The sequence below is a fragment of the Lasioglossum baleicum genome, chromosome 3 (genome assembly GCF_051020765.1).
Source record: "Lasioglossum baleicum chromosome 3, iyLasBale1, whole genome shotgun sequence".
Taxonomy (NCBI): Eukaryota; Metazoa; Arthropoda; class Insecta; order Hymenoptera; family Halictidae; genus Lasioglossum; species Lasioglossum baleicum.
In genome coordinates, this window is record NC_134931.1 from 19,874,764 (window position 1) to 19,891,007 (window position 16,244).

Genomic DNA, 16,244 nt, shown 5'->3' on the forward strand with positions numbered 1-16,244 from the left:
TCGACGTCTCGGACCGTCTCATCGACCGGTGGTCCCCCTGTAAAAATGTTCGAGATTTTTGCCACTCGAGGCTCGCAAAAACTTCAGCAGTACATAGAGCGAAAGTTTCATGGAGCCCTCATGGACCAACAAAAGCGTCATGCACCGACCCCATCGTGTTTCGGGATGCTGCAGCTCTCCTAGCTGTCACACCTATGTTCCCCGTGGGTCCATAAATATGCATTCATGAGGAATTATTCAAAAAATTTCTTTCTCTTGTTGATTCACTGTAATGTAGACAAATTCGTGTTATTTTTATAAAGTAACCTAAAACAGTCACTTTTAGTAATACTTTAAAGTGTGCCTTTCTTAAATAATGTTAAAGCAATTGCGACGGACGACCAGGTAATAGAATGCAGCAATTAGCAGCACGAAAGAAGAATTTCTAGAACAAAGAACAAATAACATACAAATCCTGCTGTTTCAACATCACTTCCATTTACCTGATTGTGCAACGTCACTAGAATGCAATGCTGAATGTCCAATATTTATCGTATCAGCACCATAACGCTGTCAATATTAATGTCTCCTTAGGTTATGCCATCTGTTTCGTCAAGTTACACAGACCTTTGTAAATGCGAACACCAAAGAACAGAGGTTTTATTTGATTTATAGCAATTGTTCAAACGACGCGCTGAAAACAGAAAATAATTTTCACCTGAGAGCCGAAGCATGAACTTAGCAGCGCAGAGACCTCGCACAATGAGGCACTGCACCATAATACTGATTCATTTCAGGCCGACATTCACTGTGGTAGATTTCCAAGAACGATTTATTAATTTCGCGTGAACGAACACGACAGGAGAACGAGACAAGTATTAGCGAACGGTGCACAACTTTGATTCATTGTTCTTATGATCCCTTAGTAGCCGTAATTGCGTGTTCCTACCTGTAATCGCGTTTATTAATTGCGCTCGCGGTAGTATTTCATAGTTAACTAATCGTGCTGTTAATTAAGAGGATTTTTTCACGGCAATTGTCTTTCTATCGTTCCGATGAGGTGACTCGGTGTTAAAATTAGAACCACTGCGAACTAGACGTGGCAAAACTGCATTCCATAAATTCTTGACCGATTTTTACGATGACAATCGATTCAGTCAATAGTTTCCTTCGAAGGCATTTTTACAGTGTCACTAATTGGAAAGTAAAAAAATTTGAAGTCAGCCAATTTAACTATTCTGGTGGTTGCAGTACTCCGTATTATGCTACATCCACACTGTTGGATGTACGTATACTCCCTATTTGTCCCTATGTCCCGAAATTTTTCAACTGAAACCTGTTCCGCAGAAAGGTAGCGTAAAACGAAGAGTGGCGAATTTAATTCCTAGCCTAATATCATGACGCTGTTCTTAGTCTCCGCGTGACCTAGTAAAAGACAGTCCTTTCCTGGACCTTTTGCGTTCGCGCACTCGCCGCAGGACGAATTACCGCATCGGTTAATAGGCTAGGAGCGCGCAAGCGAGGGGCTCCGCGAGCGCATAAAGTGCCAAGATTATACGTGGCCTAGTCTTTTTTTGCGTCCGGGTAAAATGGGCGAAAATGCATTATCAGGGGAACGGCGCGGTGCATTACCGTGATAAAAGGGGGCGAAAACCAAGGGGCCGTAATAACATATTTTTTACAACGTTTAACAGGGTTTCCGGGCCGGGAAATTCGCTGAAAAATAGAGAAGAGCGAGAAAGCCTGTGAACAATTACCTGGAACCGTTCATCGGTTTAATTATCGGCGGTGGGCGGGGGCCGAGGATTAATTATACGGTAGCCAAAAATTGAGCAGGGAAATCGATCGGCAATCAATGGGCTCGATCGGCCGAGATCCATTGAAGCTGTCGCGTGTGCCGGGCCAATTCTTTCGGGCTGAAACGACACGGTTCAAGCGAGACCAGTAAAAAGACGAGAGACCAGGCGTAAAAAGCGAGCGCCGGTGTGTACGTGTTCGCGGGGCTAAATCGTTCCTCGTGGCGGCCATTCAGCGAGAAACGCCATTGAATCCGCGAACAGCCGAAACAATGAAGGGCGAGCACGTGCAGCAGCGCGAATCTCAGGCTTAGCGGAGCCCGCACAAATGCATCGAATCCAGGAGCCCCCGACGAAAGCCACCGAAACTCGCGCGGATTTATGGCGACTCCATTCGAGAAGCCTCGCGCAAACATATTGTTAATTAATCGCGCAATTAGCGGCGCTTTCCTCGGAAACGCGACTGGAAACTCGACTGACTCTCCTGTCTGCAGTCCGCTCGACGTGCCGCGCCGCGCCGCGTCGATCGCCGCAACCAAACGAGCTTCATGGAAGCACGATGAAGTTGCAGGTAGCTTAAACGCGTAGGTAGTTTCCACTTTGATATCGAAGGAGGGATACGAGGCACAATAACAGGCGTGGCACGAACAGGCTATCTGGGATTCACCCACGTACGCATGCTAAATTTATGTTCGGCTGTATTGACCGGCACCGGATCCAAGAGGGATCCTCTCGCCAACTTCCTCGGGCGCCCTGATGCGCTTGTCGATAATGCTCTTAAGAACCTCGTCGATCTACTTTCCTGCCTGCGTCACGCGCACTGATTCTCCTCGCAATGTTCATTAAATCCCTACCATGATGTTTTCTTCGTTTCTGACAGAGAATTCTCTTTCATCTTAGAGTTATCAAGTTATTCGCCATAATTATCATTAGACAGAGAATCTCATGCATTTATCGCAAAACTGAGTTGCTGTAATTTAAAACAGTATAAACATTAGAAGAATTTAAAAATACTGTTATATTATTGTCGACCTATTAAACGTATTAAGAGCGACAATACATTTTTATTTCGCTTCAGCTCATTGCAAAACGGGTCGAAAATTTGTATTTTGCATAAAGATCCCGCTGCCTAATTATCATTCATGAACAAACTGATCAATTTGTTGGTGCTCTAGTCAAATTCTATGTCCTCAATATATATCCATAGAAGATAAAAGAAATATTTATTTATATTTACTAGGAAGAATAAATTCTCCGTATTAGGAAATTAATAAAATCAACGAATAGTGAGGTCAGTTTATTACACGATTATTTGCATCGTACCCGACTAGAAGATACTACTATTGATTCAGAATCGGGCGAAATGTTTCAAATTGAAGTGCAAAGACTTGTAAGAAAATTGAAAGAAAGAATGACCTCATCTTCGGTCATACGGATAATCGAGGTAAAAATTCTACGGTGTTCCAGTTGCGAGAAAGAAATGGAAGCTCGTGACAGCTTCGATACAGAAGGATCGAAGTAATGTTTACTCCGATGGGGATGCTTTCGAATTCGCGATAATAAGGTGGAAGCGTCGTTCAAGAGACGGAGTGGGTTGCTTCCGGTAAAATTAGTATGTCGGTGCTCGCATCGAGAGGCCGCGAGCAAGTTTCCTTCCGGGATTAATAAACTGGAATACACGGAGGAACGGAGACTTCATGCACTCTCTGTCCCAGTTCTGAGAGTACCAAACTTTTCTCCACCGTGAAAAAACTCTGACGGTTGACGTTTTTGGTTTTAGTTCGGTAGCTTGTTTTCCGCGTTCCTTCCAATTGCTAAGTGTTTCCATGGAGTTCCCCCCGGAAAGTTTCCATGAAATTCCGAAGTATCAGCATTTCTTCCACGGATCGTCTGATTTTTGGGCACGTTCCAAAGGTATCCGTGCGGTCTACGTGTCCGTCGGTTTCACCACGCGAACTTGCCAGAAGTTTAACCAAGGAAAACAGCAGCTGGACGATCGTGCGCGCCAGTTTAATTTGCTCGCGATTTACCCCCCGGCGTGTTGCGCAATACGTTAATAAACGCTTCAGACAGACGACAAGCCCATGAATCGCTCGCCTCGACTTTGCGAATACACAAGGAGCGGCAAACTCTGCTCCTTCAGATCAGGCGATCACCGATAAAGCGTATTGATCGCTTCGTTAAGGTTGCACGGCGAATCAGCCGGGATTCTCCGAAGCTTTGTACACAGGAAATACACTTGGGGACTCATAAGCTTATTATGTCGAAACTTCGGCGGCCGAGCTCCGACCTCGCTGAAACGTGTAGCGGAAAAATGGTTCAAAATTGTGTATCTATCCTGGGAAGCTTGAAGCTATTCTCTTGGCACCACACATAGCGTTTCGATAACGCATTAACACTTTGCGAACGATAAAGAACTATTCGTCCACGTTCAGTGTATTTTTAATGAGGATTTTCAAAACGCAAGAGTGTGCTTAGACTAGCGGTTAGGTAAGACCTAATAGTATATCATAAAAATACTTAATTAGTACCACTTGTCTCTCTGTGCATATTTTTCAGATGTTATCACTTCAATTTCTATTTCATGAAATATAGTAAACAGCTTGGATTTTATAATATTTCTGAAGTTTTTGGCTTGATTGTTTAAATGTTTTAATTTGTACACGATTAGTTGATAAGTTGTAGTTCTTTCACGTAAAATTGAATGATCGTAGCCTCGGTGACACGAAGTCTGAGACGAGCGTGCCATTCAACGTGCTGCTGTAAAAAGGTTATTCGGTCGGCAAGAATTCACGGGTGAAGACCGACTAATTGTCCTCGCCAACGTAAATGCGGGAGCACGCTGTCTCGCGACAGCGTCGCGCGCCGTTCTTTCATTGTCCTGTTGAATGGCATTATGAGAGTGGAATCTCGCGAGAATAAGGGAGCTTTTCTCGGTTTTCCGCGAAGAAAGCCAGAAGACGCCGGTTGCCCCGTGTACGAGCGGAAAGAGGCTGGCTCGGTGTTTTCGAGTCGGAGGAGCGACGTTATTGCGGGGAATAACGATAATAGCGATGATAATCATAATAGTGGGAAGCAATGTCCCGTGAACAATGTGTTATTCTTCATTACGGAGGCCGAGTCCGACGAGTCTGAGCGTCTCACAGCCTCGAATGTTTGCTGGAAGCGGCCTCGTGTCTTGAAAGGGAGCAAGAGGGGAACGTCGGCGATCATTTCAACGACGAGTAATCGCGGGAATGAGATTGAAATGCATTCACCGCGTTCACGGCCACTTAGGCGTCCGTCTGTCCCGTTTATTCGCCGCAGAGGAAGAAAGAGACTCGCTCAGACGACGACGACCACGACGTCGACGAGAAGAAAAACGGAGGAACCGTTACCTGCCAGTTTCCACGTAAATATCTCGTATTGTGCTCGCTCTATTTACAAAAAACCTCCGTTGGGTTTGTCATTGTTTCCCGGCGTTGATTCCTCCTGAAGAGCTCCCTCGGCTCGGAACCGTCGTTGACGGTGGTCGTCGTCGTCAACGACGAACAGCCGGCTAGTTTGATTTTCTTTTCGCGCGATTCTTCCGTCTGCAGCCGTCGTTGTGCGGGGCCGGAAGTGGCGTCGGCCATTGAGCAAATGGAACAGACCTAAGACGCTTTTAGGGGATCCGAGTGTTTGTAATTACATTTCCTTTGAACGAGCATAAGAAGCTTTTATTACTCCTTGCGCGGCGGAACCCGGAGCCTCGAGCACCCCCGCACGGAGAATGAACGTTTGTGTTTCCAAAATTAATGTATTCCATGGCTCCCGAAAATTCCACCGAGCTTATGAACGCTCTGTATCAACCACCATGCAGTAGAACTTTTAGCTTCAATGCATCGAGAACAATCGTTGCTGCGCAAGGAGTTCCCTGGACCACTGAGGTCATCTACGTCTTTAAGTTTCCTCGAACTCAAATGAATATTTTGATTTCGTTCCTGTAAATTGATAGTGAAAAGAGAATTCATCTTGAAATTTGTGCCTTGTGTCGGAGGACCGTAACCAATTCTACTAGCGTTTCGATAAGATTCTACTACGCCATGAACGATAACTTTATTTTCGAATCTCCGTTTTTCGCGTTTTTACGATTGCTTCGGGAGTTACACCGGTTAGAATCTTACGAGACGGACCGTAAACGCCGATTTTTCAGAAGGTCCTCGTTAGCGTCTGGATCGAGCAAGCTGCAAGCGGTGGATCGTGGTTCCCGAGGCCAATTCCGTGCCGACGCACGGTGCATCGAATGCTGACGAGCTGGTCAGACAGTGCAAGGATGTAAATTCGCGTCGCGGACTTTAAGCGCCGATCATGAGCAAAGATAGCCGACGCGATCGGGTAGCGCGCTATTCGCCACGAGTCCCGATTTTATCGAGAACGTATCGTGGCTCGATAAGCGTCGGAATGGGTGTTGATGTTCTGGTTGGTAACAAAGTATTCTTCTTTTCCCTTTCCACACGACGATCTTCGGTAGTTCTGGAAAGGGGTCCGAGGCACTCCCTGCAAAGGGACATGACCGCGAGCTGGCGAACAATCGGGCGAACTCTGATGATTACGTCAACGCTCGGAACGCTAAATATCTAGGAGGTAATTAGGAGTCGGTGGACTGGCAAACCTGTGGCGGAGCACTCGTTACCGCTCGGGCTCATTTATCAGATCCAATCCGCATTCTCTGCACGGAGTAGCCGCGACTCGATGTCACTGGCAGCTGACCGAAACCCCGAAGGTACAAGAGCGGCGCGCGGCGGAATTACACAAGAGAAGAATGCGGCGAGAGCATGCATTACGCCGCGCGGTTAAGGGGGCATGTAAGTAATTTGCTAAACTGGAGTAACGTCGTAATAAATACGGTTCCGTACCGTTCCCACCGCACCGGCGGCCTCTCCCGTCTCGCTCGCCCGCGCACCCTCTTCGTAAGAAGAACCAACGGGAATGCAGCCCGACGCTGCACCTCCAACATGTGACACCGACATGTCGTCACCAGTCCTTTTGTTACGCGATGCACTCCCGCAATTCGTTCCTTCGTTCGTTTCCCGCCTCCACCGTTCCACCTGGCTGGACCGAGAAATATTCCGCCCGGTTATCCCGACGAACTTGAAATGACAGTTCTATGGAAATTCACCGGAATTCGCGAAGTGGACGCGCGGAACGCGCAACCAGAACTCTCGCTGAAGTAGAAATATATGGAATGCTAATTCTTAAACGGACCGTACTCGGACAACGCGAGCTTTTTATTGCGCTGGCTGACGTGACTAATACCTGGGCTGCCTAAGTGAAGTCGGACATACTGTAAATTGCTCTCGGAAAGATTGCTACATTTTCAGAATCCGAATTCATTAGAATCATTGAAATTGTTAGTTAAAGTTGAGTGAAGTTTCACGAAGTCCCAATAAAATAGTTTTAGTCAACTCTAGAGATTGTTCAGCAGTGCAAAAAGGGTTCATTGCGTAGGATAGAAATACCGGTAGGTCGATGTCGGGTGCTTGCCAGGCTGGGCACGTCTAGCATTTCCGTTGCGATTAATTTGAGCAAAACCGAGCCAGGCCCAAAAGCGGCCTGTGTTCGGCTAATCACCGGGAATCAACGTCAAGTGGCCGAATCGACCTCCATCCGAAGCGGCAGCAGGTTTCTTGCTTGCTACCGTAATGGAGGCCAGAATCCCAAAAGGTGCCTTAAAACGACGAGAACGCGCGGGGACGGGTTCCTCGGCGACGTTTAGCCGAAACCAAGAAACCGATCTCGGGGATTTCGCGATCCTGAACGTACCACGGGTAGAACGTCGAATACGGTGCGAGGCGAGGCGAGGGATCGAGAGGTGGCCCAGGTGAAAAAGAACGCAGCCGGGCACCTCATGACGCCGCCCCGGTGCCCGGCTACAAAAGAGAAGCCGCGGGCGGAATGGAATGGAACGGAATGCCAGCGGCGTGTGAATTACATTCCTGACACGAGCTAAGCACAACCCGACAACCCATAGACCCACCTTACCGAACTTCTTCTTCTTCTTCCTCCTTCGCGCTCCCTTCGGCCTCATCGCGCCGCGCCGCGTCGAGTTTCTCGACGCTATTCGAAGGGGGAGGATGCAACACCGTGATCTTGTCCCAATCAACGGCTTTTTTTGCCGCCGCCTCCTTTCGCTATGGTGGCCTGATCCTCTTAAGCTCTGCTCCTCTTAAATACACAGAATTATAGCATGTCCTTAGCGCCGACCTAGAAAACAATGACGCGAAACTCTCAGCTTTCGAAAATACGAGCTACGGCTATGTATAATACATATACTGTGTCTCCATGAAGTATATGCATAGTGAATGTTCAATTCTCGACAAACTCATTTATTGTGTAAAGATGGATGCACAACAATAAATCTTCAATCATTTGAAATCTTGAACAATTTATCATTCATGTTCTTCTTTTTTCCGACATTATTCGCTCGTACCGCGCAACATAGCCCGCAAAACGCTTAGAGAATCGATAGAGGGAACGTTTAATCGCATTAGGAACATTAGGAACTCGAGACAGAGGTGGTCGAGAGATCGGCGCGCAATCGATAGAGCTTTTTGCCGCGGAGAAATGAGTTCTACCGCGCGCGGCGAGCTCGAATCAATAACAGATTTCCCCGCGCGATAGTCTGCAATAAGCGAGTAGACGGTGTTCAGACTGAAAGGCGATATCCGAGATGGAGCGGGGGCCGCATCCTTGCTCGCGGGAGACATGCAAATGGTCAGACAGGGCCCGGAGCTGTCGAACAACGGTCAATCAGAAAGATTGTTTCACGTCGACGGTTATAACGGGAACAACTGGAATAGCAACTGTTTTTATAGGGCTGTAAACATGTCCGAGGCAAGTGATGTTAACGAAACGTCTGGCCCGACGACTGGGAGTGCTAGAGCGTGTAACTGGTACACGGTGAATAATGAATAGTCCGGGGCCTCATGGCTGGATGTATGAGCGATCTCGCGTGTACGAGCGAGCGAGCGAGCGAGCGTCGAGCGAACGAGCATAATCATCCCGCTCGGTTCGACGCGTGCGAACCCGAGCATGGTCCCAAAGCCCGACGATTTTCTGGCCGGCGTTATTGGTAGCGCCGCGACAGCATCGATAATTGCCAATCATTCGTAACAACCGCTAGAAATATATTGGACGTTCATGGAGCGTGCAGCCGGTCCGCGTCGCTCGAACCGGCTGTGTACACGCGATATCATCGTTTGTTCGCCGATCGGTTTTCACGGTGGTCCAGCGGGCCGCACGTCCGCCGTACAATACAGTTTCGTTCAATACCTGTCAGTGATTCATGCGGTGTAATAGAATTTTTCAAGTGCGCGCCGCCGCGCCGTTCGAGGATCGTTCCCCCGGCCTGAAAAGTGACAATATGTTTGTGCATTCAATGAATCGATCGCCCCCCCCCCTCCCACCCCCCGGCTCCTTTCTCCGACCCAGGTTCTTGGCCAGGAGAGCTCGCACACTCGAGAGACGGAACAATTTCCGCCGGACGCGGAACGGCCGCGGTGAGTACCGAACGAACGAACGGTTCCGTTTACCGAACACCGGAGCCTCGATTTATGGCTCACTCTCGAGCGGCCGAACCCGTCACGAGATATTTATTAAATTACATCGGCCGCGCTATTATGCCGGCGCACGGTTAGCACAGTGACTGACTGCGGTTATTAATCCCGCGCACCACCATTCAATCTTCTCCCTATTAACATAATTGCCTTTTAATCTTCGGCCTCGGTTCATTCTATTAATTTAGAGCCAGCTATTACGCGGACGCTGTATCGATACGTTACTCGACACGCTCGGGAAAAAGGATAATGGCTCCAGACATAGAGAGGACGGGGGGAGGGGGGAGTGGGGGGGAGAGATCGTGCCGGACAGGAACCAAGGAAATAGGGTCCGTAGATCGAGTAACCAGCATTGACACGGTGACCCGGCCACCTTCTGCTGAAATACCTGGCAGTCGTTGACCCGTCATGGGTACCCGACGTCACCGTTCGCCATGGTCAGCCGATCTGCGGACTCGGTTCCCGTGGAATCGCGTGTATGCACTTCCGTGTTACAAACCGGCATTCAGCTCGCGGCTCCGGCAAAGATTGCACGTTCCGAGCGGCTCGCCAGCGACACAACGGTCCGTCTGTACCGGTAACTCGAACACGACGCCGCGACAATCCGCTAGACAAACCGACGTTACCAGCTAGAGTCTAGCTGCTAGACAGACGAACAGAGGGACGGGGCTGAGCTGTGCACGAGAGGACCGGTAACGCTGCAGCCGGAAGGCGCAACCGTTGACCTTTCCTTCAAGCTCGCCACGATGCCTGTCCCCGCGGTCTCCAATGGACGCACCACGATCAGATCCAACCACCGTTCTTTTTCCCCCGCGTTTCTGGTAATCAGATAACGTCCGCGTATCGTATATCGCTGGACGATCGCCCAAACCTCCCGCTTATTGGCTATTAGCGCGCTTCCTGCCGCCATCTTTGACGGCTACCTGACAGACCGATCCTACGACCGGCCTGCAAACTCTCTGAACTCGTTGGATGACCAATAATGTTTATATTCGATGGTCATATTTTACACTGGAATTTTGAGTGCATGATAAAGATGTCATCGATGGTGTCAATCCTCGATCGACTCCGCGACGAACATTACGAAACCATGTCGAAGAACACAGACGCAGAAGGGTTTCGTTAACCTTTAGCAAATGAAGCGAATGATCAAGATTAAGAGCCGTATCGAACGAGCATTCTGTGCCGCATGCCAGCGATCCGGCGTCTTATCCTCTATCATCGAAACACTCATCAAAGGTAACAGTATCTCGGACAGCAGGATCGTAAACTCCGCCCCGAAAAGTCGCTTCGCCAATCGGTTCGAGCGAAAAGATAAAGCTGGACCGGTAATAATAGAGACACCACTTGATGCCGCGAGGAGGAGAAGAAGGTTCAGGACCTAGCCTACCATCTTTTCACCTCGAATCGATCGATTACCATCTCCGAGACAAGGATCGTGGACTCCGAGATCCACAATCCAACCGTGCCTTTTTCTATCTCTCTCTCTCTCTCTCTGTCGAAGTAACCGTGCCCGCGAAGTAGATAAAAAGATGTGGATCTCCACCCGTAAGCACGTTTCCCACGAACGGAACGGGCGAAAGGCTGGACGATGACTCGAATCGACGACGAGGAGAGGACTCCGAGAGTCGGCTCGAGACTCGGGACTCGAGTCGAATCGCTCGCGGTCGTTACCGCTTTACCGACGACGCCGATTCCTATCCTCCTCAATTACAGATCCTCGAGACGTGACCGGAGAAGTGACCCGGGCATCGTTCCACCGGTTCTCGATCCTACGGCGAGGAGAGCCCGACTTTATCAGGTACCCACCTACGCTCGCTGCATCGGCAATACGCCCTGGAAAAGCTTTCCCCGGGCACCGCCGATCCCCGAAATCATTCTGCGATTAAATCGATTCGTGATCTCTGCTCCGCGCCGCCGCGCCGCCCTGCACACCGCCTCCCTTTTGTGCGGCTTAATTTAATTCACTGGAAAGTCACGTTTGTCGTAGCCAGCGATTCGCAAAACTCGCCACTTATCCCTGTGGAATCTTGAAAACCTTCTCGATTTTAATCGACCCGCCCAGCTGATTCGTCGCAATTCGGTTTTATGGACTGCTGGCTACGGTAGTTCCGCTGTAATGTCTCCTAACTTCACCTCGAACGAGAAACGGTTGCTCCGGAGATCCTGGGATACCTCACCTAATTGTGCTCTGCAGTTTAAAGCAACAAATTGCACTTTATCGCAGTTACATGGTTTAAAGAAGCACGTTTTACATAGAAAAAGGGCGAATTTTAAGAACATGTGACAAATTATTCAAAAAGATCCGCCTCTCGTAGTTCGTCAAAAACAAAATTATAAAAACCGCCAGGCAAATGAACTGTTGGTTCAATGTTATCCTACAGCCACTACAGCTAGATTCAAGGTTTCAGGAAGACGCGCTAGTACAGAGACCATCGGAACGCGAACTTTGTCGCAATTGAATCTGGAACAGGACAACATCGATCACCGTTAATTCGTCGATGAAGCTTCGGACACGCGTGTTCCTCGTTCACGCGGGCTCAAATCGAACGCACCGCGTGGAACTGCCAATCAACGCCGGCCCGGTTTTCAATGCAGATACAATCTGACGTGTCCCGCCAGTAGCTATGCGAGCCTCGACTGCGATACAACTGCGACTGGCACCGTTGGGACGTGACAAATGATCCGATTTAACGAAATCCTCCTTGGACCCGGGCACGTTCGTTACCCGATTCGTTATCGAATCGGGCGCAGTTAAATCAAGCTACCTGCGCACGGGAGTCTCCGAGCCACAGGCTTCGGAGTCGGTTAGTTAAGTAACGCAGCCCGGGTAGTCCCCTAACTTGGCCCCCGTAAATCGGTCGACCCCGTCCGCCTGTGCACGTCGCTTCGCCAATAAGGCTACGATAAGGCAACCTCCTCGGCCCTGATTCGCGCTGGATTAGCAATTTGTAAGCGACCTTTCACGGACCTATTTACGATTCGTCTTAATCCGCCCAAAGGACTTCCTTCGACTCCTCTGACTTCAGAGGAAGAAGATGTACTGCTTCGTTATGCGTGCAACCGTGAAAGTTGTAGATAAGAAAAATGACCAGGACAGTGTTCATTATACGGGTTTACTCGTGGCCCTTCTTTTAAAAATATTCCCCATCATTTTCTATTACATTTGCTCTATCTATTGCTTCAGAGTGAATTTACCTCCGTGATATTCGAGGGACGAAATCGTTTATCGGGTGACGCTAGAAGCACTTCACAGATTGAACATGAAAATGCAAGAACTTAGATTGGATTGGGGGTTGCAAATTTCCAGAATGGATCTAGAATTCCTCACAATATAACACCCAGCTTAAATGAAGTTGGGAAGTTTATATTATCGTGTTTTATTACATTTAAATTCATCCTGTATTTATCTGTTATGGAAATTTTTGTTTGTCATAAGAATCCGTAGTGCGGAATTAATTTTTCGAGTTTTTAACCAGATGAATATTGTGTATACGCTGGGGAGAGATTCTGCAAGTAAATGCATTTATTACGCGGAGAATTCACCGATTCAATCCTAAGGCGCTCACGTCTTAATAATTTGAAAGGGGGTTTTCCGCACGTACCGCTTTAATAACGCTAGCTCGGCTCCGGCCCGTATTGGATCCCCGCTAAAGGTAGGATTCTTCGAAAAATCGAGGGATTTTCGAGGAAGCGCTGATCACGGGGATTTCCGCTGTTCCACGCGAGGCAATCGTACGTGTGCCGTCGTGGAAAATGATTACGATCGGTGTGACGATAAATGTTAATCTCGTGGACCGTCGCCGTAGCTGCCGCGTAAGTGAAAATCGCCGGGAAATACAATGACTGTTGTCCTAATTTCTGGATATCCTTCTGACACCTTTATAAAAATGTGCAAAAGAGAAATGACTGGTACAAAAGAAAATGAGGGTACACATAATATCAAACGTTGTGTGCAAGATTCTATCAGTATGTATAATGTTGATAGGATATTGATGGATATTTTGCGTCAGACATCAAAGCTTTGACGCACGACGGCGGCCGGAGAATGTTTATTTAATAAATCACATGTTATAATAAATACTAATGAAATGGACACGTGCAAATATTTTGCGCGTTAATCAACGATCGTTCTGCCGGTGGAAGCAATTAATTTGTCGTCGTACAAAGGCACAGCTGCCAGCCGCTCGTTTATATCGAGCATTCCGTACGTCCCACTCACAATTTCGCCGATAATCGACCGGCAAACCGACTGACGGTCTTTTTCCAGCGAACGAGGCAAGTTTTTCATGCGATCGGTGCCGGCCGTGGATCGCCACGGCATGTAACAAGCCTCGAAGAAGAGAGTTTATACGAGGCGGTGCTGATGACAGTGATTATTATATCTTGTTACCACCGGCGGTGTAGCTCGTAGCCGATCGCGGCGCGGCTTAACGCATCGTTCGCGCGAATCATTATCTTAAAGACTTGTCCGATATGAATCTCGATCAGACGAACGCCTATTTAGCGGACGGGGAATGGAAGATAAGACGAAGAAGCTCGTCGAAGTCGACCGGGTTGGGAAACGATCATTCACAGAAATTTGGTGCTCGCTTATTTGTCCGTGATTAGTATCGTCTCCTTCGTTACCAGAGATAATTGATTTTTCTACGATGAAATTACCGAGCAATCGAAACGGACTAATTTTTAGCAATAAAAGTATACCCTTTTAGAACTCGAAACTTGATGACAAATTTAGAATGTCACTTTGATAAATTTGGTATTACCGAAACTAATTGAATGGTGTTATGGATCTTCTTCGATGTAGGAAGTAAGATTTACAGGAACTAGATATTATTAATATACTGATATCCCAAAGTTATTCAGGGTATAATTTAGGCAAGCAGAGTCTGAGATGTTATTGATTCATGGTCTGAAATCGATCCCCACCGAAATTAATTTGATGGAGTACAGTTAATAATATTGAATTTACCTAATTGGCGAACGAGGATATCGCGTCACCATTATCTTTGGCTACATCTCTATCGTGCTGGAACGGTTCGGTACCCAAAGTTTCGACCAACTGGTGAGGTCACGACGATCACACTTTACTAAAGTCCATATTGAAGTCAAGAACAACCCTGACCATAATAACTTCCGTCGTCTTCCGCTACAGGATGGTGGAATTATTGAAACAGTTTCGCACGTTGAGCGGCTGTTCTGTATGAAACAATATTGATTTTCCATCGTATATAACGTCAAAATATTATTGCAAGCTGTAAATGATAATGTAAGATAATTCATCTTATCTTGTCTTATCGATCCTCCATTTTCTCGTAGTATCGATAAAAATATACGCTACATTTTATTGAAATTCAATCATTCAGTGTACATTTAAAAACTCCAGAGTTCGTTATTTATTTCCAATAACTAATTTATCCACTTTTTTATATTAGTTCGTATTTCAATCATGTACTGTACTTTATTTTCGAAAACGTGCAGAGTTCGTAGTGGCGCAAAAGTTTTTGATGTCCGTGTTTTTTTTCAGGTTTATTGTGTCTCAAAACATCCGAAAAAATTCTCGAATACTCTTCCATATTTTTAGAACATCATGCAATTATTTTTACTGCTACATACCGGTCGAATTGTTTTGAGCAAGACGAAACTGTAAGAAAAACATGGAAAGCGTGGAAAACAAGTTAAAGTACTGTAACTTACCGTAAACATCGCTTTCGTAAAATACGATAAAATATTTGGCGAAATCAGGACCCTTTACAGTGACCACAGAATCGTTAAAAAATAAAGAATACGGCGAAAATACAAGTCGTGGACGGAAAACTGTCAAACAATTTCCGCGCGGAGCGCAAAGCAAAGTCTGGCGTGCTCATCATAGACGTCGGCTCCGGATTGTTCCATAACAAATGCCCAGTGGCGATTTTTCATAGTCCTGCTCCTCGAACGTCGAAATTACATGTCCGCCGGTCCGCCGTCTGGTCGCGAACCCTCTCGCGATAGGGGTTGGCGCGCGGGGGTGGTCTAGGGGTGGCGACGCTGGTCGGAAATGTTGATCGCGAGCGAAAAACAGCGGCGTCGGTAGGGGAGGTGGCGGTGGGAGCGCGATCTCGTAGGAAAATATTAACTCAAGCCCGGGGATGGGATCGGCTTACAATAAATAGAATAAATATGACGTACGGCTGGCCGTGGACGCTTGGGCCGACTGACGTACGGGATTGGAGAGAGCCTAACAGGGATCTAAATTGAATGGAGAGCGAGCAGGCCGTTCGTGGGCCAAAGTGGAAGGTTCGAGAGAGAGAGAGAGCGAGAGAGAACGGAGCGGAGGAAGTTGAAGTGGTGGAAGTGCCGTCCCGCATGATAGCCTGGCTTTATTGTTTTCTGCCCGGCGGCCACCCGGTATGTGTACCCGGGGCCGCCCCCCTGCGACCCCGCGAAATATACGTATATATCGGTGTCGTAGTGGCCGGTTCGAGTTTTAATAATTCCGCGAGCAGGGCGACAAGAGAGGAAGAGGATGAAGTATGGACGCAGAAAGCGCGGGGGCGGAGAGAGGCCGAGGGATCGGGCGCATCCGGTGGATCGGTTTTATGCGCTCTCTCGCGGTGCTCGCAATATCCGTGGCGAGGGGAGGCCGCATGCCTCGAGCCTGGATAAATAATTCATCGATAATGTAATCGGGTCGCCGTCGAACGATGATTCTGCGACGCCGAAAAGTGGCGCGAATGCTGAATCCTCTACCGAAGCCGGTGCTGCGCTGGTTGAGATCCGTTTGTCGCTGTGAGGCGCAAAGGAACCTCGTAACGAAGCCCGATACGCCTCACCCCCCTCCAGCTCCGCCCGGTGATTTTCAACCATGCAGATGATGTTGCTGCGAGTTACTTTGTATCGGAGCCGTTAA

The 16,244-nt window shown here is 47.9% G+C and overlaps 1 protein-coding gene across 1 annotated transcript in view; it reads left to right on the forward strand.

Annotated features, from left to right (window-relative positions):
• LOC143207601 (uncharacterized) overlaps positions 1-16,244 on the forward strand; it is a 717,548-nt gene that overhangs the window by 567,668 nt on the left and 133,636 nt on the right. The window contains exon 3 of the mRNA XM_076421273.1: positions 1-16,244. This exon is cut by the window's left edge and continues 19,937 nt beyond it; it is cut by the window's right edge and continues 133,636 nt beyond it. Coding sequence (XP_076277388.1) covers positions 4,672-5,250 — 579 coding nt within the window. The 5' untranslated portion in view covers positions 1-4,671 and the 3' untranslated portion in view covers positions 5,251-16,244.